At 43.6% G+C, this 25972-nt stretch overlaps 1 protein-coding gene across 2 annotated transcripts in view; it reads left to right on the forward strand.

Moving 5' to 3' along the window:
• Nucleotides 1-25972, forward strand: part of HECTD4 (HECT domain E3 ubiquitin protein ligase 4) — a 5422508-nt gene that overhangs the window by 4478732 nt on the left and 917804 nt on the right. For both annotated transcript variants that reach the window (XM_044068422.1, XM_044068423.1), the window contains exons 54-55: nucleotides 4454-4590; nucleotides 11962-12122. In XM_044068422.1, coding sequence (XP_043924357.1) covers nucleotides 4454-4590; nucleotides 11962-12122 — 298 coding nt within the window. The remainder of the gene's footprint in view (nucleotides 1-4453; nucleotides 4591-11961; nucleotides 12123-25972) is intronic.

A 25972-nucleotide genomic window follows, 5' to 3' on the forward strand; every position in this document is an offset into this window, starting at 1 on the left:
CCAGTCTGCAACATAATTTTGGCTTCTCAAAAGGCATCCACTAAAAAGTCTTTAGCAGTAAGTGGAAGAGGTTTTCGGTTTTCCATTTGCGCCTCAAAGGAGAATGTGGAGCCTTTCTCAGCTCCTATTTCAGCCATTCTTTCTTTAGTACTGTTTTTCAGGAAGGAGCCAGTTTTTTTGCTATAAAACTTCAACTTGCTGCTATATCCAATTTCCATACTGGAAACGTTGTTTCCTGTCTTTCTACTTCCAAATTATGCAAAGCATTCAGGAAGGGCATTTTTCTTCTTAGACCTCCAATAAAAGACCCTTTACCTCCTTGGGATCTTACGGTTGTTCTTCAAGGCCTTACTCAAAAGCTCTTCGAACCAGCTGACACTTGTGACATGAAATTTCTTTCCTGGAAGACAATATTTCTGATGGCCATTATGTCGGCTAAGAGGGTATTCAAACTTCAAGCCTTATCAGCCAAACCTCCTTACATCATCTTCCATAAAGCCACAGTTTCCTTACAGACTAACCCTTCCGTTATTTTCTTTTCCAAACATCTTTATTAAATTTTCACATATGACAAAGGCAATCTTACATTTATGTAATTAAAAACAACATACAGTTTACACCAGACACCATTGAAACAGCTGCAGTTGCAAAGATTATATGTCACTTATAAACCATCCAGTCATTGTTAGTTAAGCATTATGTGGCTCATTTAGATCCTGCTTGTTAAACCTCATTCCTGCTCTCATATATTGTTCCCACTATTCCCATTTTTTTCTTGTGTAGTTTGCTCCTTCCCTTTTCTAAAGATCCCAGTTCCAGTTGTTTTATCTCTGTTACTCTATTCACTACTTTTAGTAAAGTTAGTCTACACCTTGATTTCCATTTTCTAGTAATTGATTTTTGGGCAGCCACCATAATTAAACTTAGCAAGGCTTTACTATGTCTAGGCAATTCCGATTCTGTAGCATAACTCAAAAAAATCATCTCCCCAATCAATCCAATCTGCTCACCCAGCATCTCTGACAGAGTGGTCTGCAGGAAATCCCTAATGTCTGCAAGGTCATTACACTCCCAAAAATATGTTCCCAGCTACCTCTTTCTTGCCCATCACACCGTCAACATTTGCTATCCACCTGAGGAAAAATTCTTTGGAAGCTACTTGGGGTATAAAAATACCTATGTAAACACTTCCAGGCAAAGATCCTAAATCTTCTAGACTTTGTTGCATATTTGAGAGATATACATACATCCCCCCATTGTCTCTTTGTGAATTGCTTATCCAGTCTCTTCCCAATCCTTTCTAAGCTCCTCTGATTGATTCTTATAATTATCGTGCAATATTTTATATGCCTTACCAATTATTCCTTTTTTAACTGAAGCTTCTGTTCTAGATTCTATTAAAAACTCTACCAGTGCTGATCTTGTATTTAGGAGCCCCCTATTTCTTTCTCTTTGCTTATACTTTGATATCAATCCTTTGATAGGGAAGGCAATCTCTTACCTGCAGTCCAAATAAATTCTTGGCCTCTTTCAATTCTATTTCCTTTCTCTTTCTAGTTATTTGCTCCTAATACATTGGTTCCTTTGCCAGTTTTCTCCAATAATTTCCAGCCCCATCTTGCCTATTTGTATCTCTGACCACAGTCATACCTATTGGCAAGATCTCTTTTCTCCATTCTCATGCTGGTTTGGTTCTTAGAAACTTCCTGCTATTTTATGAGTATAATACTCTGCATGATTTTGGTTGTTCTTAAGAGTCTGCATCCAAAATCCCAATCTCTCCTTATTTGTTGAGCTTCCTCCTTGTGTCAGCATCATTCCATTCCACTTTGAATTGTAGCTTTCTGCTTGTGCATTGTATAAGAATCCTTAACTGTATTGCTCTGAAATACCCCCTCAAATTAGGTAATTCTAGTCCGCCTTGTTCTGTTGGTAGAATCAACTTATCCCACTTGACCCTTGCTGTTTTCCCTTCCCAGATAAAATCTTTCAACTCCTTTTTAATTGCTATCCACAACTTCTACTCCAGTTGGTAAAAGTATGCCTGACCTGTGTAAAAGACTAAAGGGACTAAAACATTTTAATGGCTTCTACCTTAGTGTCTGTATAACAAAACTTCCAGTTTCTCAATTTTTGTATTATCTTCTGTTTAGTCTCTTCCCACATATCCTTAACTGACACTCCAGAGTCATTTCTAATCCATACTCCTAAATACTTTATTTTATCATGTCCCCATAAATATAGATATTGTTGGACCAGTTCATGTGGGGGTACATCATTTACCACTATTGCCTTTGTTTTAGCTTCATTCATTTTGTATCCTGAGAAGATTTGAAACTGTCTTAAAATGTTCCACAGCACTGTAATGTCCCATTCTGGTTTTCAGACTAACCCTTCCTTTATGCCATAAGTAGACACTGAATCAAAAATCAGTCAGTTTATTCAATTGACAGTTTTATTCCCCAGATTTTCTAATAAAGTAGAGTATATTCTGCATCTCCTTGATGTTCATAGACATTTACATTTCTGTATTCACAGAACAAGGTAGTACAGAGAAGCTGACCAGTTGTTTGGTTCTTTTTCCTCAAATCATTTGAGCCAATCTGTTTCCAAAATTACTTTGGCCAAATGGATTATGATTGCATTTTTCAAGTTTATTCCCAAAAAGGTATGGAATTGCCACGACCCCCAAAAGCCAATTCTACTAGGGGTCTATATTATAACATTGAAGCCTCAGGTATTCGAATAACTAAGTCCGACACATAAATAGCAAAAGCTGAAAATCGAGAGCGGCCACTTCTGCAAATTTTTTAACAGGGAAACAATTTGCTTGGCCGTTATGGGGAATTTGCCCTTTTATTCAATGTAGAGCGATTTTGGAGTTGGTATATTTAGTTAGGGAGGTGAAGCCCCCCCCCCCCCTTGATTCAGGTTTAAAAGTTTTTTTTGTTTTGCAGCCAAACGATTTCTTTCCCTGTGTGGAAGTGGCTGTTCGCAGTTTTTAGATTTTGCTATTTTCATGTCGAGCTTTAGATATTCGAATACTTGAAGCTTTGATGTTATAATATAGACCCTTCCACCAGATCTATGGCTATATCATCTGTTTTTTATTCTAGGGCCTCATTTGATGAAATATGTGCTGCAGTCACGTGGTCAGAGATTCATACTTTTGTATCACACTATAAAGTGGACATTATATCCAGAAGCAGGACTTCTTTTGGCTCAACAGTGCTCTGACATATCCTTCCTTGAGGACCATCCTAGAGCTACTTGGCTGGGGACCCTGACCCATTAGTGAGGAAGAATGAAAAGGACAACATTAGCTGTAGAAGTTATGTACTTGCCATAACTTGGCATCTGTGTTGTCCACTTTCATTTTTCCTCATGTCCCTCCCAACCATCTCCCAGCCTTGATTCTTCGAGAAGTCACCTAGAATTTATTGGAGCCCATAGGTTCTTGGTTTGGACACCAAACCTGTTTTTCTTACTTTGTCCTGTTCCTTTATCCTCTGACTTATAGGGCAGCAAACTCGATGTGATGAGTTAGGGAAGGCATGCTGCATTATGGGAAGAGGGAGGAGCTCAGTACCAGAAGTCTAGGAAATGCTGCCAAGTCAGATCTGATATCGGATCTGAGACCCATCAGTGAGAAAAAATAAAAATGGACAACACAGATGCCAAGTTATGGTAAGTACACAACTTCTATTTTTCCTACTTTGACTCCATTGAGGTTAAAGTTTGCTGGTTTTCACTCACTGACATCAGTATATGGAAAATATAGGTTTTAAAAGTATTTTCTTGTATAAGAAAAAAGTAGAAAAGTTTGTTACTCGGTTAAAGTACCATTCAGCAGTTAATACAGACATGATATTCCATGCTGCACAAGTAAGTTTTTAACACATCAGAAAATCACTTTAAATGTGAGGTTTTAGTGGTTATATTACAGTAAAGTGTGTTTAAATTGTGCCACATTCCTGATTCCTGTTTTGCTCTGTTTCTTTTCATTACTTTTTTATGGATTCATAGATTTTTAGTAGGCTAATGACCCAGGGGGCCTTTCTAAGCCTAGCCAAGTTTTCCTAAAAGAATAATGATGTCCTGTATGCAAACAGGACATTGAGGGCCAGGTATTTATAAGCTACCTGTGTCCATAAGGAACATGGGTGCAAGGCCCGGTGTAAATTTCCTGTTCCCCATCCACTGGTCTAGGTTGCTCTTAAATTGGATAATAGATGAACTCAGCTTCGCATGTGTTTTGTAATTTATAAAATGTTTCTGAGCATTTTCTTTCTGTCATTTTTTAATGGCTGTCAGTATCACTGTATTGGTTATTGTCGTTAGCAGAAATGTTTAACATTTGATTGCTGTTTTTAGCATAATGCTTTAATTTGTGTTGAAGTCGTCCTTATAGTTTTTGTAATACTCTTTTGAGAGATAATATTTCTTTTCACAGGACTTACTGTTGTGATTCGTTGCCCAGACACGAACAGTGGAACTGGCAGCACTGTGGGGACGGCTTTGCCCAAGTTTGCTATTAGAGGGATGCTGAAGACTTTTGGCCTTCATGGAATAGTTCTTGATGTAGATTCTGTAAGTCAGTGCTTTTCTGAACATAATGCTACATAAAGGAAGCTGTGTACTTAGTCTTTGTAGTTGTACACAAGCAGTTCTTGCAGTGGTACCAGACAGTGTATCTGTCAGATGTATTTCTAACATTATTCCCTTACATGAATGTGTTTGACAGAATTCAAAATTAATAGCTGAAGAAAAAACATTGCACTTGTCTGAAAAATGGTTCACAAATTTTTAACTATGAACTGGTGCTCTTTGTTTATTTCATGTACTGTAACCCTTCTGCATACCACTCATCACCACACCCCCCCCAAACAAGCTATTAACCCATTCATTCCTTGCATGTGAGAGCGCAGCATTTTGTCCATTCATTTCCCTATAAGGTGAGAGACTATTATGGTGGTGTCATTCAGACAAACATCAGGGTCTTCCCTAACTTGGCTCTAGAAGCTCTTAACTTCTCTCTGCAGCTTCCAAGAGACACTAGCACTGCCAGTTTGTGGGGGGAGCACACATGCTTGCCTTCTCGACTGCCCTAACATTTGCATCTACGCAGTGGCAGCATGTCCCTCTAACCCAGATTGTGCAGGCTGCACCACTCAGACCTCCCAGAGGGTGATGCCCAAGTGGTCAGCCAAATTACCTACCTTCCCTCAGGATGGACCATCTGTATGCCCTTCACTCCCATCCTTCTGCCCCACTGTCTCCACCTCCCGTGTCAGTTAATTGAACACAGTTTGTCTTAGTTGAATTTAGGGCTGTATTCCTCTGCACCATGTGAGAATAGGGCCCTGAATGTTCATTTCATGTTCTTTATTAGTACCTGCAGTTTTCAAAATTACAATCTTTTTGGCTGCTTTTTGTATTCATAGCATCCCTTGCACAATCAAAGCAAAGATGTCAACTTCAATGTTTAACCTTTTCAAAGTTATTCTCCAGATAAACATAAACATCAGATCTGATATTGTCAATTTTTCATCCCACCCTCACATATGAGTCCCAGATCGAATCCGTTGGGTCCGACTTGGCTGTTACTAACCTTGTGGCAACCAAAAAGCTCTTGAATACTGCCCTTAACCCACAATGCATCTCTTCCCATTATTTCAGATCTCGTTTGCTGCTTTGCGAAGACGTGGTTTGATCAACTAACTCTTGGGTTATCAGGTCGTATTATAAAAATTGTTTTTCTGTAGTCTATTTTTCTCAATATTATTAGTGTATTTACTCCTTTCTATCTCTCCCTAGTTGTTAATAACCCTTCCTTTACAGTAACTAGTTTTTATTAGGTTACTTTCATTTTCTCTCTCATTCATTCACTTTCTCGCCAGTAACAGTCTTTTTATAGGTTACTTCGCTCCCCTTTTACCTTTAAAGGTATTTAACTACTATTGTTAGTAGTTTAGTAGTTCTCCTTTCTTTCTACTTCCATCTATTTTATTAAAAAAAAACTTTCCATCCTTTCTCTGTTTTTACCTTAAGTGTGAATGGCTTCTTTGCCTCTGTTTCTTGCATTATGGTGGAGAAACAAGAAAGAAACGGCTGGATTTAAAAAATGCAGAAAGCGCGGGCACAAGATTCCCTTTAGTGATTTGCACTCCGTGTGTGTCTTGGGCCCCTTCACTTGCAAGAAGATTGTTTGTGCGATTTGCCATTCTTTTAACCATCAAGCTTTGGTTGAAAGAAAAAATAAGCTCATCTTGAGGGGCATGTTACCTTCTGCATTTGAAGAGATTATTTCTGGCAGTAAAGAAAAGTCTGTCTCATCCACAAAAACTAAGTCAGCTCATTCGAGCCCTGCTTCCTCACTTTCCTCAAAATCCTCTGATAGAGGAGAGAAGGGACCCACTTCAGCACCGACAGATTCTTCAAAGCTGAGAGCAAAAATGTCTAAATCTCCCAAGCCTGCGGAGTCTGTGACCCAGTCTCGGAGCCTTTGGCGCCAGTCACTACTGCGTTGGATCTACCTTCTTCAGCTCTGATCTAGTAAGGATAGATGGGATCACGACAACTAGTCCCTTCTAGCTTATTTTGACACTGCAGAGGACTTGGTACTCCCCAACCTATGGTACGGTTCCATCTCCCAACCTATGGTCCGGTTCCATCAAGGGTACCATTTCCCTTCTTATCCAGACCAAGGTCCTCATCTGCCTCTTCTTTCTGTTTGACCAGGAGCCTGACTAAAGAAGATGTGGAACGGATGGTGCAGAAGATTTTGTGGGCACAGGGCATCACTAAGTCCCCATGGCCTCAATCCTTATAGTACCAGGTCTGTCTAAACTGTCCAATGCCTCTCTTCCTCCTCCTCTGACTTCAGGGCAAGCTTGGACCCATCTGATCTGATACACCCGGTGCCTTTCAGCTCTGATCCGAAGATGTCCTGTTCCTTGGATCAAACCTTTGCTCAGAGCTCTTCACCGTTTTCGGAGGTAGAGAGTCCTTGGAGCCATAGTGAGCCTTGCGAACCTCAAGTGCGCTCTACTCCCAGGTCTTTGGAGCAGTCAGTGGGCCTCGGGGCTTCAGTGAATGTGGGTTCGGCTCTAGCTTCTACCCCTGACAAACTGTCTCTTGGATTGGAGGGGACCCCATCCTGAAAGCATGACTTGTCAGAGCCGGAGTCCTCATCCATTCAGGAGCAGTCAGCCTTTGATGCCTTGGAGAGGGCTATAGCTGCCCTTGCATCTGAAAGGTCATCTGCCCCCTCAGATCTACAATCCCATCAAGATACCCTGCATTATTCTTCTTACCAGGATATTCCACAGGGAAAGTGGGATCTCAGGTGCCAGGATACCCACCCCGGATACCGCTGTCTCTTCCGATGCCTCCCAAGACTACTCCACTGAGGAGGTCCCTAGGGAGAGATTTTGCAAGAGGAAGCATTTGGACTCCACAGAGGAGTCCGCCATGGAAGGCACTGACCTCAGTGAGGTAGAAGGATCCCCAAGGTCACCCCCTGAGGATGTTTCCTTTGGGGAGATTCTGAAATGGAGGGGTGGTTTGCAGTCCAGTAATTTTTCACTTGAGGAGTTGGTGTATCTAGCGGCCTTTGCTTCCTGCCCATCTACTTCCTGGGTGACTTCACCCACCAATGAGCTCATAGGTTTGATCTCTCAGGGGATGTGGGAAACCCTGGATTCCATCGAGCCCATACCCTGTAGACCAAATAAAATAATCACTGCTCCATCTGACGAGGCTTTCCGGACAAAAGGGGTTGCAGTAGATGCAATGGTCATAGAGGTAGTGACCAAGAAGGAACTGTCCGAGGAGAGTTCAACTATCCATCCTCCTAATAAGGATTCTGGGATGATGGATAGATGAGGGAAGCAAATGTTCTGTTCAGCGGCCTTTGCCTTGCATTTACTGAATTATCTTTTGCATTTCACCGGGTTACAAAGGGATCTGATCAAGGAGCTTTCAGATACCCTTGTAGGAGCAGTAGCTGAGGGATCAAAGGAGAAAGTAGCTTCTCAGTTAACCACCATACATTCTGTAGCTAACTCTTCCATTAGGCTAATCATGCATGCAACAGAAGGAACAAGCAGAATGGCAGGTTCCAGTATCTGTATGAGGAGGCATGCCTGGATGCACCTTTGTGATTTTCTGAACCTTTTAAGTCTTCATTCATCAGCACTCTGTTTGATGGCACATCTCTTTTTGGTCCCAAAGTCAAAGATATGCTATCCAGGTGTGACAAGGAAGGGTAAGAATCCTTCTGACGTGGGCATACTTTTCTCAGCTTCGCGGCAGCAGAAAAATGTGGTGAAGAAGTCTCAAGGGTCCTACCAAGACACACATGGAGAGTTTCCCCCCCAGAGGCTTGGGGGGGCAATAATTGAAGACGCCACCCTTGAGGCAGAGGAAGTCCACAGTACCAAGGGTTTTGGGACTCCTCCTTTGGAATCCCTTTTTGGTGCTCCTGAAAGGAGGCATGATTGTCCACCTCTGGAGGCAATCGAGGGTTGACTATCCATGCACTGGAGTGCCTGGCAAAAAATAACTTGCGATATATGGGTGCAGGGGATATTATCCAGTGGTTACCAAATTCCCTTTTTCTCAACTACCCCCTCTCATCAAAAAGATCCCAGATGTTCCACCCAGTCAAAAGGATCAGACAGTCATTCAAATCCAAAGACTGCTAGAAAAAGAGTCATCCAAGAGGTCTCCCAAGATCAGAGAGGATTCAGAACTTACTCAAGGTTTTTTTTTTGGTTCCAGATAAAACAGGGAACTGGAGATCAGTCTCGGATCTCAGTAGATTGAACCATGTCAGTCCAATATTGCAAGTTCCAAATGGTCACATTCAGTCCATACTTACTTTTCTGGAACCGGGTGACTGTATGTGCTCTATAACTCTTCAGGATTAGTCCTACCATGTAAAAATGGACAGACACTCCAGAAGATATTTACACTTCCATCTAGGAGCTAGTCATTACCAGTTCAGAGCACTGCCCTTTGGTCTCACTACCTCACCCAGTATGTTCACCAAATGCATGGCAATGATTGTGGCTCACCTGAGATGACAAAGGACTCCTGGTGTTTCCTTATTTAGACGACTGGCTCATTTCCGCCCTGACCAGGCATCTACTTATCCACACAAGAGACTCTGTTCTTCAAGTCTGTTCTGAGCTAGGCATAACCATAAATTGCCAAAAATCTCCTCTGGAACCTACTCAAACACTAGAGTTCATAGGAGCACTACTAGACACCACTCAAATAATTGCAAAACTTTCTCCTTCCAGTGTGTTAACAATCAGTTGTTGAACTTTGATTAATCAGGAACAAGAAGGTAGCTGCCCACCATGTTCTACAGGCGTTGGGATCGACGGCAACAGCGATTATGTTGGTTCCGTTAGCCAGGTTTCACATGTGAATTCTACAATGGCTTCTGGCTGCCCAATGGTCAATAATCCATCAACCAATGTCTCACCAAATTCGTATAATAGACATTTGCAAAAAGAATCTTTCATGGTGAATGCATTCAGAACAGGTGACACAAGGTCGACCTTTTGTTCTCCCTCCACCACAGGCTGGATTGACCACAGATACTTCCCAGGTAGGGTAGGGGAGGCATTATCTGCGTAATATGTTCCTAGGAACCTGGTCCACAGATGAGGCCAAACTCCACATAAACATCCTGGAGATGAGGGCAGTCCTTCTAGCGTTGCAGGCATTTCTAACGCCTGTTCCTCTGAGGACAGTAGTGATTCAGTCAGTCAACTTGTTAGTGGTCTGATACATAAGCAAGCAATAACCAGCTCATACTCTCTGTGTCAAGAAGCGCTCATGATGTGGCAATGGGCAGTCTCATCCAACCACTTTGTTATAGCAATGCACATTCCAGGAAGGTCCAAAGTAATAGCGGACAAGTTGAGCAGAGCCATTCTCATGCCTCACGAGTGGTCCCTCAACCAGAACTTAGCGAGAACATTTTCTGCATGTGGGGTCAGCCGTACTGAAGTCTCTTTGCCTATCCCCTAAACAACAAATGCAGCAGCTACTTTGCCGTAATTCCCCATACAGGGGCAGTCCCCAAGGGATGCTCTAACACATGATTGGCCTCCCAGTCTGTTGTATGCTTTTCCTCCAATTCTCTTGATTTCCAGATTCCTTCAGAAAGGCAACAGGTTGAAGAGAACAGTAATCCTCATTGCCCTGTTTTGGCCTCAACAAATCTGGTTTCGCTTTCTCTGGCCTCATCTTCAAAAGGAACCCTGGATTCTGGAACCATTTCTGGATATGCTGTTACACCCAACAGGAATGCTTCATCCCAACCTTCACAATCTCAAGCTGATGGCTTGGTTCCTGCAGTTCTGTTGATTTCCAGAAAATGTATGCTGTCCTTCCCAGTTCATCATATTTTGATGTCATCCCATTGATCATCCGCTCAAAAACTCTATAGGAGTAAATGGAAGAGGTTTATAATTTGGGCTCAACAACACTGTGTGGATCCCCTCACAGCCCCTATTCAGTCTGTTTTTCAATTTTTCACCCATCTTTTCAATAATGGAGCTGCTGCTTCTACTATTAAGGTGCAGTTAGCAGCCATTTCAAATTTTCACTTTAGGATAGACAACTTACAGTATTTCCCACAAACTTTGCAAAGTCTTCTTAAAAGGGACCATGTTTGTTAAGGATCCTTCTCCTCCATGGGACCTTAATTAGTACTACATCTGATTGTTCAATCCACCTTTGAACCTGCAGTCACTTGTAATATTAAGTTCATATCCTGGAAAACTATCCTTTTGGTGGCTATCAAATCTGCGGTAAGGAGATCAGAAATTCAGGCACTATCTTCCCAACCTCTGTATTTGCTTTTTCTTAAAGACAGAGTCTCTTTGCGTACCAACCCTTCCTTTCTCCCTAAAGTTGTTTCACAAAAAAATATTAATCAGACCATACATTTGCCTGTTTCTTTCCCTGATTTACGTAATAAGGGCGAATATGTGCACTTATTATATTATAATAATGTTATATTATACACAGACAGTTACGTTTTTATTTACATAGAACTAAAGAGTTTTGGAAAGCAATTCAATTATTTATTGCCTTTGCAGGCCCTAGACAAAGCCTACCAGTTTCCAAAGTTACATCATCAAAATGGCTTTCTTATTGCATTTCCTTCATTTAGTCCTCAAAAGGCATGAAACCTTTCAAATCTTTTCAGGCTCAATCTGCCATGGTGATTGCCACATCTGCAGTTTTTCAGACAAATACTTCCAGGGATGATATTTGTGCAGCAGGCCCATGGGCAAACCATCATACTTTTATTTCTCATTACAAGTTGGATTTAGTCTCCAGGGAAGAGCCTTCTTTGCTTTGATGGTTCTGAGGAACATTCTCTCGTGAGTCCTCCCAGGGTAAAGGTAGTTGGGGACTTGGTCCCATATGTGAGGATGAGATGAAAAATTGACAGTAATAGATAAAGAAGTTATGTATTCACCATAACATTCCATCTTATTGTCGATTTTTCATTTCTCCTCACATCCCCTCCCTCCAGCCCCCTTCCTTAGGGCTTCCTGGTTGAACGGGAAGAGAATTTCAAGTCTTAGATTTTTTTCCTATATTCTAGAAATGGTCTCCTTGAAAAAGTTTTTGGCATTAAAAACTGAAATTCATTCTTCTATGATAATAATTCTAGCAAACAAGATCTGAGGTAGTGGTGAGAGATGCACTGTGGGTAAGGGGTGGGGGTACCCAAGAGCTTTTTGGTTGCCATGAGCTTAGTAATAGCCGAGTCGGATCCGATGGATCAGATCTGGACCCATATGCGAGGAGAGGTTTAAAAATCGACAATACAGATGGAACATTATGGTGAGTACATAACTTCTTTTTTCCACAACACTGTTTTTTGTATGTATTTAGTACAATATACATTTTGCTTATTAATTTCAGGTCAATGAGTTAGTGCAAGTTGAGACTTATCTTCGAAGTGAGGGAGTACTGGTACGTTACTGGTATCCAATAGATATGCTAGAACGACCACCTCTGGGATATCGACGTACAGCTGCTAATGGACTTGTTACTCTGGACAGCACAAACATTCAGATTCATAGGTAAAACTAAATGTTATCTGTAATTGTTCACAGTACCTTTGTGTGTATATTTGTGTGTGTGTTTGCATATGTATTTTAATCAAAATATTAGATTAACAGAGATGAAAAATAATATAAAACAAATTCTAGTCTACTACTTATTCAGTGGTCCTCCAACAAGCTGTTTTCATTACTGAGTTACACTTGTGGGTCTAGAATGGTGGCATTCAATTCTACTGCTTCATAACTATATTTCATGTATTTAGATGTAGAAATGCCACATGTAGTGTTATTGTCCTCTTTAGAAATGGTGGACTCTGATAAGGGATACAAACCACTATGTTAAGTGTGTGCAAACTTAATTCATCTCTCTCACTCCATCTTTGATGTCCTTCAAGGATGCATCTGCAGTCATAACATATGGGTTGTCCTGCCTCAGGCAGCCCTTCGGTCGGCCGGATTCCAAAGTCTGGGTCTGGCCTCGGCTGATGTCGCACTTTCCCCGACGTCAGAGCGTCTGGGGTATAAAAGCATCAGCCGACGCCATTTTCCTCAGTCTTTCTTGCCGCGCGGTGCCCGAAGCAGAAGCTGTTCGCAAGTGCCGGTCGGTCAGATCCAGAGATTTCAGCTACCGAAGACTTCGAAAAAAGCTAAGTACCTCGTTTGGGACTCTTTCTTGCCTCAGCCGATGTCAGACAAAGTAAATAATTGTTTAACTTGTGGGAAACAAATACCTCATAAGGATTTCCATTCTTACTGCCTTCCTTGCTTAGGCCCAGACCACGACGTATCGGCCTGTTTAGCCTGTGCCTCCTTCAACCGACGAACTCTTAGACATCGGTCGGAGTTTGCAGAGGAATTTTTTGGAGCCACTTTCGCTTATAAAATGCCGTCGGAGAATCCGACTTCGCATATGGTCAAAAAACGCAAGGAAAAGGACCGACACTCGCGGCCCGCGGTTTCGGCTGAAACCACGGCTAGGCCTACCGCGAGTGTCTCTGTTTCGGCCGAAACAGAGTCCTCGGAGATTCCTTCTTCCGAAACCATACTTCCGACCGCCGAGGCCCGAGAGGCCCCGGCTGAGTCGGCTTCAGAACTACCTACCGAAGCCAGTGGTCAGGATTTGTCCGACACCATACCTTTGGACATTTCTACCCCTGCACGTGGGGCTGCTAGGCCCCCAGCTTCTATGTCCATTAAGGCCTTTTCTAGGGCTAAAGCTGCCAAACTTTCAAAAGCTTTGCCTGTGAAATCTACACCCCAGAGGCCTTCCTCTAGTTCACAGATCCTCGGCCTTGCTGAGGACTTTATCTCCTTAATTAGGGGTTCACAACCTCACCCAGACAGGGCCTCTCAACCTCCTCCAGACAAAAGGCCCAGGACTGACCCCTCTGAACCCCTCTCCTCAGATGATTCCACGGATGGATCTGAGTTGTGAGACCACCAGGAAGGGCCTTACTCGCCTTATGAGGATTCAGATGCAGAGGAATCTATCCCTTCGGCCTCCCCTCCTGAGGAGTTTTCCTTTGGGGAGACTTTACACTCCATGAGAGAGCACTTTCAATGGAAGGGTCAGGATTTCTCTGATTCTAGAAAAAGATTAAGGACCTTTTTGCATTTGCCTCAGCATAGGCCCTTAGCTATACCTCCTGTTCTAAATGTAATTGATGATGTGTACAATGATGTCAGTACAGCCCCTGATGCTCTTCCTCCAGCCCCTGCCAAACCTGACAGATATTCAGGGTCCCGGATTCTCATTTCCATCTGTATAAAGCCCATTCTGCAGACCCAGAAACTATTTCTCAGGGCCCTAAAGGGGTTGCAGCCACTACTGCCAAAAACCCCCCTACCCTCTGATAGAGAGTCTAGAGCTTTAGAGAGATGGGGTAAGAAGGTGTATACATCTGCAACTCTTTCTGTCAGGGCATTAAACTGTCAATTCCATATGATACAGTACCAAGAGTATTTGTTAGATGAACTGAATAAGAAACTTTCTTCTGAACCCCTAGACCGTAAATCCCTTCAGGATTTGGTACATAACTCTCAACAGGTTAATAATCATTTCTTAAAATGTGGCTATGATGCACTGGAGGCTTCATTTAGATCAGCTATGACTGGGGCAGTTATTCGTAGGCATGCCTGGCTGAAGGAGCATTCTTTGCCAGACCATGTCAAAGCTAAACTCCTCGATGCTCCAATGGAGAAACAAAATTTATTTGGCTCCCCTGCACAGGAGATTCTGAAAAAGGTTGAAGAAAAAACAAAATCAGTGCAAACAGTTAAAGATTTCCTGCAAGTTCAACCTCCGAGATTCAGCAGAAACTGGCCTACAAAGAATTGGTCCTTTCCAGACTCGGATAGAGCCCAGAGAGGCAGGAAAAGGCGCCCTAGAGGCAGAGGTTAATCGAAGGGCTCCTACAGAGGCCGTCAGTGGCAGCCTGCCAACCAGAGGAGTAGTGCAACAGCTACAACAACAACCACTACTACAGGACAGACTCAATGACTTGACTCTGATTCCGCCTACCAGGGATCAACTGGAAGCACCCTTGGGCGGAAAGCTGGCTTTATTCTCAAAAAACTGGCATTATATTACAAAGGATACATGGGCATTGCAAATAATAGACAAAGGATACAGGTTTCACTTCCACACTTTGCCAAAAAGAAGCGGAATGCCAAACCTTCCACCAAATCAGAAGGCAGAGGCTTTAAAACAAATCAGCAATTTACTTAAGATGAAAGCTATAGAAAAGGTACCATGCCCAGAACAAGGCCATGGATTTTACTCCAGACTATTCCTTGTACCAAGAAAAGAAAATCAATGGAGGCCTATTCTCGACCTGTCCGCTCTCAACACTTATCTCATTGTGCCAAAATTCAAAATGCTGACCCTACAGCAACTTCTTCCCATGTTGGGCAAGGAGTCTTGGCTGGTGACTCTAGATCTCAAGGAGGCATACCTGCACGTCCCTATCCGACCAAGTTGCAGAAGACACCTCAGATTTCTTGCAGGATCAGAGCATTATCAATTCTCAGCATTGCCTTTTGGCTTATCTACTGCGCCCAGAGTATTCACGAAATGCCTGGCATCAGTAGTTGCACATTGCAGACTGCAGGGAATTCAGATTTGTCCATACCTGGACGACTGCCTGATACAAGCGGACAACAAGAAGAAATTGTTAAAGGAGTTGGCCTATGCCATACACCTGTTACAGGCCTTGGGATACACAGTCAACATCCAAAAGTCAAGACTAGTACCATCCCAAAGGATCACCTTTTTGGGTGCAGATCTGGACACAAACACCCAAATGGCCTTTCTCAAAGAAGAAAAGCGAAAACAACTTCCAGATTACTTCATGATTTTGACAAGACAAACTCAGCTTACTGCAAGGAAATTCCTGCAGGCCCTGGGTTACATGGCATCCTGCATACTTCTAATCCCACATGCCAGGCTGCATATGAGGAAATTACAATGGTACCTAAGGAGTGTATGGTCTCAACACAGTCACAGTTTAGAAAGCATGATACCAATCATTCCATGCCTTCAAAAGGAATTCCTGTGGTGGGCTCAGGCCTGCCAGTCCAACAGAGGGTTGCCTTTCAACAAACCAAAAACAAGGCAAACCATCACCACAGACGCCTCGGACCGAGGATGGGGAGCACACATGGAGGACAAATGCATCCAAGGCCTATGGCCTCAAGGACAGCTAAGCATGCACATAAACCAAAAGGAAATGCTGGCAGTGAGGCATGCAATCGAGGCATTCAAACCCTTCCTACAACAAGGACATCTGTTAATAAGGACAGACAACACCACGGTCATGTGGTACATAGACAGGGGGGCACACATTCTTACCCGCTATGTCGGATGGCTATGAATCTGTGGGATCTATGCCTGAATCTCAATATCCAACTACAGGCCCAATTTGTGCCAGGGAGAGAAAATGCACTGGCGGACAGCCTAAGCAGAACTACTATGGATGCACACGAATGGATGCTGCACCCAGACATCTTCAAGCTCATAACAAAGACATTGGGAATGCCGGAGATAGATCTGTTCACCTCCCCACTCAACCATCAACTGAAGACATTCTGCTCAAGGACATACCACCCACAAGCTTGGAGGGTGGACTCTCTCTCTTTCAGCTGGAAAGCCCTAACAGTATATGCCTTCCCACCTCTCCCATTGATGCACAAGGTTCTACTGAAAATCAGGGAGGAACAACCAAAAGTGATACTGATAGCTCCGGACTGGCCAAGGCAACACTGGTATCCACTATTGAGAAGCATGTTGCAGGCAAAATCATGGCCTCTCCCCCTATGGCCTCTTCTTCTAACGCAGAACAATTTCAAAACCCTGCATCCCAACTTGAAAACATTGCAGCTAACTGCCTGGAAAATTCCTTAAATCCCAATCAAACTGTTTTATCTCAGAGGGTCAAGGACATTATCCTGGAGGCTCGCAGGCCTTCCACAAGGAAGACATACTCAGCTAAATGGAAGAGATTTCTCATTTGGAGCACATCAAAGGGCACAGATGTCACAGTGGCAAACCTAGCACATATCCTAGAATATTTAGCAGAATTGTTCCACAAAGGCCTGTCCTATTCTTCCATTAAGATTCATGCTTCAGCAATTTCAGCAGAATACAGTGTGGATCCACCTATCTTCTCACACCCTGTCCTCAGACAATTTCTGAGAGGGATCAAAAATGTTAAACCTCCAATAAGACCCCCTCTACCTGCCTGGGATCTCAACTTTGTGCTGGAAAAACTGACACTACCCCCTTTTGAACCAGCAGCATCAGCGGATCTACAGTTTCTATCTTGGAAAACTGCATTCCTTCTGGCAATCACTTCAGCAAGAAGAGTATCTGAGTTACAAGCATTAATGGCAGTGCAGCCTTTTCTTATTTTCCACCAGGACAGAGTGTCACTAAGAACCAATCCTACTTTTATGCCAAAGGTGGTATCTAGGGTATCCTTGAACCAAGCTATTCACTTGCCTACGTTCTTCCCAAATCCACAGAATAAAGGGGAAAAACTTTTGCACACCCTGGATATACACAGACAACTACGCTACTACTTGGACAGAACAAACACTAGCAGAAAATCTGACCAACTGTTTGTAGCATATGCAACTGGGGTGCAAGGAAGAGCAATTTCCAAACAGACAGTTTCAAAATGGATAGGAAATTGCATTTGCTTTTGCTACTCCTTTCATGGAAAGACAGTTCCTGAAAATATCAGGCCTCACTCCACAAAGGCTATGGCCACCACTACAGCCTTCCTACAGGGGGTGGCTACCAAGGACATTTTAGAAGCTGCTACTTGGACCTCCGTGCATACATTTGCCAAGCATTACAATCTACCTTTATACTCTAGATCCAGAGCAGGGTTTGCAACTGCAGTCCTGCAGGGGATCTTAACTACACCATCCTTTTCTTAGTACCTCCACCCCCAGATTGGCTATGGTATTCTACCCATATGTTATGACTGCAGATGCATCCTTGAAGGACATAGTACAGTTTTGTACCTACCATAAATGTAGATGTCCAATAGGTATGCATCTGCAGTCAGGATTACCCTCCCTCCTTCCCCTCTGTGGTACTCCTAGGGTGCTTACCCCCCCCTTTTAGCTAGCTGGGGGAATCTATTATGGTGTATTTGTTTGTTTATTCATGTATATAATTTGCAAATGTTTGGAACTTTTCAGCATTTATCCAAATTTAGCCTTCCTAGAGGGCACCTGGCATCTGGGGCAAGAAAAACTGAGGAAAATGGCGTCGGCTGATGCTTTTATACCCCAGAAGCTTTGACATCGGGGAAAGTGCAACATCAGCCGAGGCCAGACCCAGACTTTGGAATCCGGCCGACCGAAGGGCTGCCTGAGGCAGGACAACCCATATGTTATGACTGCAGATGCATACCTATTGGACATCTACATTTATGGTAGGTACAAAACTGTACTTTTTGTATTTTCTGAAATGTACCATTTAGACTACTTTAATTCTTTTTTTTTACAACTCTATTTAATCCTGTTTTAGATAGTGACATAAGTACACTTCCATTAGTAGAAGAGAAAACAAACTACAGTTAACATTTTTCATGCAGTGTACGTATATGTCTTGTTTGTCAGTAGCGGAATTATTTTAATCCATGCACCTAAATACTTCGTGTTATCATGCCCCCATAAAACTGGGTGCCACTGAACCAATTACAGTGTGGGTACATAGCTTAGTCACTGTAGCCTTTGCTTTATCTTCAGTAATTTTATATCCCAGAAAGTTTTGAAATGCTCAAAATGTTCTATAACATCAAAATGTCCTTTTCTGTTTTTTTTTTCAAGAACAAAATAATATAATCTGCAAATAAAAATAACTTTTTTAATTACCTTACCATTTGTATCCTTGAATTTGTGAGTCTTTTGCTTTCTTTGCCGTTGTCTTTATATATTAAGCAAATAGCAAAAAGGAAACGTGACAGTCCTGCCTAGTTTCTCTGTTCAAATGCAGCTTGTTGGAGAGACATCTTCCCATCTTAATACTTGCTTCTGACACTCCCTATATCCTCGTAATTAATTGTATCATTCTGTCAGTGAATGGAAATGCTGCCATTGTCCTCATAAAATCCCAGCTGACTTTATTGTATGCTTTCTCTGCATCAAGACCTACCAAGTTGTGGTTTGTTATATTCTGTTTCATCTGGTTCATCATTGTTCTGTTAAAATTGTCAAATGCGGACCATCTCTTCACAAAACTACTTTGATCATTATCTACCAGTTTTTGCAACACCTTTGCTATTCTATTAGATAATGTAGGTATTAGCACTTTATAATCATGTTGAATTTGTCTGTATGAAGGTGGATCTGAAGGGTGATGTTATGTTGTCCATCTCGCCTTCCTTCTTTCTGGTTGGGTTCGGAGCTGATCACTTCTAAAGCTCGAAGAGTCCTTACTGGCTCGAGGCTAACCCCTTATCCCAGCATGCATAGCGGTAGCTACCCAGATCTCATTTGCTGCTTGCAGCGTCGAGATTGTCTTCTGCTGGCTCAGACTAAGTAGTCTATTTTTCTGTCAAAATTGCTGTTTGTTCAGGGCTAATTTGCATTATTAGTTAGAGTTTAACTGTCATATCACCCCTATACTTGTTACAGTTGTTGTTTGTGTTCATAGGCCGTCATTTCCTCTCAGCCTTGTTTTTTCTGTGTGTTCTCGGCGGCCCGTTTTTCTTCAGAGTTTTCTTTCCCTTTTTCCCTCCTTGCTTCTTAGGGAGAAGCCATTTAAGTTAGAGACTTTCTCCCTTTGGAAGCAGTAGCTGTTTAATTCAGAGGCTTACCCTCTCCTTATCTTTTTGTCTGGAAAAAAAAAAAAAGTCTCTTTACTTTATTACGCTTCACTCGTTCTGTGTAATTATGTCTAAAGAATCTACAAAGCAGTCAGGCTTTAAAAAATGCAATTCGTGTTGCCAAAAAATGTCCCTTACGGACGGGCACATGAGTTGCGTTTACTGTTTAGGTGCGGTCCACCTTCAGGACTCGTGCTCTCTGTGCCATGCCTTCAGTGCATGGGTGTTGCTAGAGTGGTGCAACAAACTGATCTTGAAAGAGGGTTGTTAAAACCTCAGGTTGAGGTTGTATCGGTTACTCAGCCTTCCAAAAATGATGATAGAAAAGCATCTTCATCGGCTCCGCCTTCGTTGCTGACAAAGGCAAAATCTAAATCTTCGGATCCTTCAGAGTGGATTGTTGGCTCTGAGGATTGCTCTGCTCCAGCGGCTCCATCTGTGGCTTCGGAGCCGTCCCAGACTTAAAAGAGGTAAAGATCTCCTTCCTTGCACCCGGTGAGATCATGCCTCACTCGCCACTTTTACAATCAGCAGCAGGTAGTCACCGGTCCCTGGCCCACTCCTCTCGATCATCCAGGAGTTTATCGGATGATGATGTGGAGAGAGTGGTGAAGAGGCTGCTCAAGACACGGGTATTTGCTCAATTGTTGTCAGGGCCAGCCCAGAAGGAAGTGGCTGCATTGCCCGGTCCAGCCCCTATCTCAGTTTCTCCTCCGACTGCATCCAGTTCAGAGCCGTAGTGCATGGAGGTAGTAGCGTGGAACAGTCGGTTCCGACGACCCTTGCTCTGTCGGTTCCAACATTCGCTCCGACCTCCTCGACAGTCTGCTCCTTCGAGAGGTCTGGGCGCCGAGACTCCCTCTTCGGCTCCAAGGGGGGAAGTGGCATCGGACCTTTGTCCAACCCTGCTGTCCCTCTTGGAGCTTCGACACAGGTGAGTTTGGCTCCCACATCTGCCTCAGAGCCATCGCCTTCGGTGCGGAGGAGGTCTCCAGGATTATTGGAGCCAGAGCCTCCCTCAGTTCCAGATCGCGGTGCCTTCGAGGTGATGAGGAGTGTGCTGTCCACTGAGATGGCCCCACCCTCGGCTCCATTGGCTCCGTCCCCGTCAATACCTGTGTCTGCCTCAGATCCTTCTTTCCGTCCCAAGTGTAGGGAACCGATGCCCCAGGATGCCCCACAGGGTGACCCCTCTTCTTCCGAGACCTCTCCTGAGCATGCCTCGGAGGAGTTTCCCAGGAAGAAAAAATGTAAAAGGAAACGTGGACTCCCCTGAGTCCGTCACCTCTGACATGGACTTGGATGACTCGGAAGGGTCCCCGCGGTCCCCCTCTGAAGATGTCTCATTCTCAGACATTCTGGAGATCCTTAGGCAGAGGGAAAACTGGAAATCCCTTGCCCCTTCTGAGGACAAGTCCATGTACCTGGAAGCATTTGGTTCCCGACCTTCCACCTCCGGGTCTTTCCACGTTTCGACCCACTTTTGTCTGTCGTGAGTCGAAAGGCGTGAAGTGCTCCAGAGTCCATGGAGCCCATTCCGAGAAGGCCAAACAAATACATGATTGCACTAGATGACAAGACCTTCCTCTCTAAAGGAGTGCCACTTGATGCTATGGTGGTGGCTGCTGACACCAAGAAGGAACTTGCGGAGACTTCCTGTTATATCCATCCACCAAACAAGGAGTCTAGAGCCATGGATAGGTATGGGAAGCATGTTTTCTCTTCAGCGGCCTTTACTCTTCGGTCGCTGAACTACTTGACGCATTTTACAAGGCTTCAGAGGGATCTCCTTAAAGAGCTGGGAGATGTCCTCCAGGATCTTTCAACTGAGGGAGCGGCTTCCAAGTCGGCCAATCGGCTAGTGACCCTAACCTCCATTCTCAACTCCTCCATGCGCTTGATTTCTTACGCAACAGATAGAGCGAGTAGGGCTGCTGGCACAGGAGTGGCTCTTCGCAGACATTCCTGGATGTGCCTTTGTCAATTTGCAGAGCCCTTCAAGTCCTCTTTTACGACCACTCCCTTTGACGGCTCGGCCTTGTTGTGGCCGCATGTTCGAAAGACTCTTACCAGGAGTGAATGTGATGGCAAAACTCTCTTTGCCGTAGTAGTCCGTTTTTCCACTCCATCTCGGCCTTATCCCAAAGGCCAAAAGAGTGGGAAAATGTGGTTTTGTAAATCCCAGGGAGCCTCGCTGGACACTCGTGGAGATAATTCCCCCAGAGGCAGAGGGGGAAATAATAATGGGAGACGCCAACCTCACGGCAGGGGGGGATCCACAACAGGGCGACAAGGATACGTTTTCTGCCAGACCCTTTCAGAATCCCTGAAGGATTGCCCAGCTGCTCACCTCTGGAGGCAGTCGAGGGCAGACTTTCACTGTACCCAAGAGCCTGGCAAGATATAACAGAAGACAAATGGGTATGGTGCATAATATCCAGAGGTTACAAAATTCCCTTCACCCACGCACCCCCAAGAAGTCAAAAATCAACAATCCCAGATGTTCCACCCAATCTTCGGGATCAAGCAGATGTTGAAGTAAAAACTTTTGCTGCAAAAAAGAGCCATTCAGGAAGTCCCCGCAGACCAGATAGAATCCTGAACTTGCTCAAAATTCTTTTTAGTTCCAAAGAAGACAGGGAACTGGAGATGTATCTTGGATCTCAGCAAGTTAAACAGGTCAGTAAAGAAGACCAAGTTCCGGATGGTGACACTGCAGTCCATCCTACCCTTTTTAGGTCAGGACTATTGGATGTGCTCTATCGATCTCCAGGACGTGTGCTACCATATAAAAAATGGGCAGGTGGTCTAGGAGACATTTACCCTTCCGGCTAGGAGCCAGTCATTTTCAGTTCAGAGCTCCGCCCTTTGGTCTCACCACAGCCCCCAGGGTGTTCACCAAATGTATGGCAGTAGTCACGGCTCACCTGAGACGTTTGGGATTCCAGGTGTTTCCTTATCTAGACTGGCTCCTCACTGTCATCACCAAGCATCATCTCCTAAGGGCCAGGAACCACATGATTCACACTTGTGCACGCCTAGGAATCACAATAAATTATGAAAAATCTGCCTTGTTGCCCTCTCAGTGTATTACTTTCATAGGCGCTCAGCTAAATACAAGAGACATAATAGCCAAGCTTCCACAAGAAAGGGTGCTTGCCATTTGAGGTCGGGTGTCTCTTCTTTTGTCAAAATCAAAGGTTCAGGCTCGATTTGTCCTGAAAATCTTGGGGTTAATGGCAGCTGCCTTTACTCTAGTTCCGTTAGCCCGTTATCACATGAGGATTCTGCAATGGCTCCTCTTCACTCGGTGGTCATATCAGGACTTGCCAATGTCACACATTATCTTAATTATGGATACTTGCAAGAAGGATCTACAGTGGTGGCTCCACTTTCCCCTAGTTACTCTGGGCAAACCCTTTATAGCTCCTCTTCCGGTAGCCACAGTGACCACGGATGCTTCCCAGATAGGGTGGAGGAGGCATTATCTGGGACAGACAGTCCAAGGAACTTGGCAGCCTCACGAGTACCATTTGCACATCAATGTCCTGGAGATGAGAGTGGTGTTATTAGCATTGCAAGCACTTCACGACTCTCTCCCTTTGGGCCATATAGCAATTCAGATGGACAACATGTCAGTAGTGGGATACATTAACAAACAGGGCGGAACCAAATCTTATCCCTTATGTTGGGAGGCCCTTCGAGTATGGCAATGGGCAATCTCCTCTCAGCGTTTTCTGGTTGCAATGCACATTCCGGGGAAGTCCAGCGTGATAGCGGAAAAGCTCAGCGGGGCAATTCTCATGCCCCACGAGTGGTCTCTGAAACAAGATGTGGCGGATATGATCTTCTGCAGATGGGGCCGGCCACGCTGTAATCTCTTTGCCTCTCATATGAACAACAAATGCAGCAGCTATTTTGCCCTAGCTCCCCCTCTGGGACAGTCACCTAGAGATGCACTGGTCCACGATTGGCACTCCGGGATTCTTTATGCTTTACCCCTTTCCTTTAATTCCAAAAGTTCTTCAGAAAGCAAAGTTGTTGAGTTGCAAGCTGATCCTCATTGCTCCTTACAGGCCTCATCAGATATGGTTCCTGTTTCTTTCGCATTACCTGAAGGAGGAGCCTTGGATTCTGGACCCGGTTCCGGACCTTCTAACATATCAGTCGGGTGCTCTTCATCCTTCCACTCAAACTCTCAAGCTGACAACTTGGCTTCTCCACTTCCGATCCTAGCCAGGCTCCCTGATATCTCTCCTATGGTTCAGCATGTTTCAGTCTCTTCCCATAAACCAACTACTAGGAAGCTTTATGCTAGTAAATAGAAGAGATTCTCCCTCTGGGCCGATCAAATTGACACTGATCCCTTTACAGCTCCAATTGCAAAAATGTTGGACTTCCTGGCTGAAACCTTTGAAAAAGGAGCAGCGGCTGCTAATGATTCGTGTTCAACTGGCTGAGATTTCTAATTTTCATGTGGGTCTTCTAGGTTCAAATGTCATGTCCCATAAGTTATGCAAGGTCTTTTTGAAAGGTGCTACACTGTTAAGGCCTCCTATCAGAGAACCTCTCCATCCTTGGGATTTAAACCTAGTACTAGCTGCTCTGATCCTTCCTCCCTTTGAACCAGCTGCTTCTTGTGCTTTGAAGTTCTTATCATGGAAGGCCCTCTTCTTGATTATGGTTACATCAGCTAAATGGGTCTCTGAGTTACAGGCACTTACCATCTGCCCACCTTATATGATCTTTCACAAGGATAGAGTATCTCTTAGGATTAATCCTTCCTTTTTACCAAATGTCTGCTCAGACTATAATTTGAATCAGTGAATTGAAGTTCCTGGTTTCTTTCCAAATTATGGCAAAAAGGCAGAGAACAAATTACATCAATTGGATGTCCACAGGCAGTTACGATTTTATCTTCAAAGGACCAAGAATATGAGAAAATCAGATCAGCTGTTTGTATCTTTTTCTCAGAGCAAACAAGGCTCATCAGTTTCCAAGTGACTCTTTCAAAATGGCTGTCCAATACTATTACTTATGTTTATGAGTCTCGGAATGTGTCAGTCCCAGGAAAAGTGAGGGGACATTCCACTAGGTCCTTGGCTACCTCCATAGCCTTTCAAGCTAAACTTTCTTTAGATACTATTTGCATGGCAGCAACATGGGCTACTCCCCATACCTTCATTACTCATTGCAAAGTGGACATGGCCTCTCGGAACAGGGCATCCTTTGGTTCCACAGTTCTGCAGTCTCTTTTCCAGTCAGCCACCCAGGATTTACTTGCTAGGGAAGCTGTCCCAACCAGAAACAAGGAAGGCAAGATGGACAGCATAACATAAAGAAGTTATGTTCTTACCCTAATGTTCCATGTTTGTTGTCCTTTGTCTCGCCTTCCTTCTTGTGCCCCCCCCCCCTTCCCCATCCTGGATGATTGAGAGGAATTTACCTTTTGGCTGATCTGGCTGAGTTTCCTTTGCCTTTTAACCTTTGGTATTCTCCTTGTCACCATGTTTTCCTGTTGTTGTTGGTACAAGGAGTCTTATTATTTAGTTACCTCTTTTATTGGGTAATTCATAATTTCCTATCTAGTGGTTCATTCCCACAAACGAGATCCGCTATGCATGCTGGAATGAGGGGTTAGCCTCAAGCCAGTAAGGACTCTTCCAGCTTTAGAAGTGGCCAAGTCGGAGCCAACCAGAAAGAAGGAAGGTGAAATAAAGGACAACAAACATGGAACATTATGGTAAGAACAGAACTTTTTTTTCCCCCTTTTTAGGTAGTACAACCACCACAGTTTTCTTCCAAGATGTTGGTACTTCCCCCGACACAAACACACACACACACACACACACACACACACACACACACACACACACACACCTTTTAAAACATTGTTAAATGAAGCTTTCCAGATCTGTATCACATTATTCTTTCCCACTTCCACAAGAATACTGTCTGATGTTCATCATTCCCACTGCCTCAGTGGCATTTTTGGTTCTCTGCCAAGGTGAACCAGTACTGGTCAGCTTTCAAAAGCTCAGACTCCTCTCCCTCTCTCTTCCTTTTGATAGGTGATTGACTGAGCATATCCTGAGAGGGAAGCCTTTAGCTGTCACAGGAACTGAGTGTTTAGTGTTTTTTTTTTTTTTTTTTTTTGTCACCCAAAGAAGAAAGTCCTTTGACTTTTCACAGGACCCACTGCTGAGTTTTCCAGCTTACTGTGCAGATAAGCTTCATTTGGAGTCCCCCTTCCACTCATTTTATTTACATTTATTTTCTTTATATGTTTGTGTATTTAAAAATATTTATTGTTAGTGTTTTATTTTTGTTAGTGTTTACAATAATTGCTGTGGGAAATATTTGGCTTTTATCTTTGACAAATGTTTGTTTTTACTCTTTCTGAGGAAGCTCAGTATTTCTTTCGGAAGTGCAGTGTGTGTGTCCTGATATTCACTAGAGGTCTGTCTTTACTGTTATTAGTCTGCTTTGTTTTCATCTTTTAATAGGAAAATATTGCAGAACTTGGAT

The sequence above is a fragment of the Protopterus annectens genome, chromosome 4.part0 (assembly GCF_019279795.1).
Source record: "Protopterus annectens isolate FY-2018-M chromosome 4.part0, PAN1.0, whole genome shotgun sequence".
NCBI lineage: Eukaryota > Metazoa > Chordata > Ceratodontiformes > Protopteridae > Protopterus > Protopterus annectens.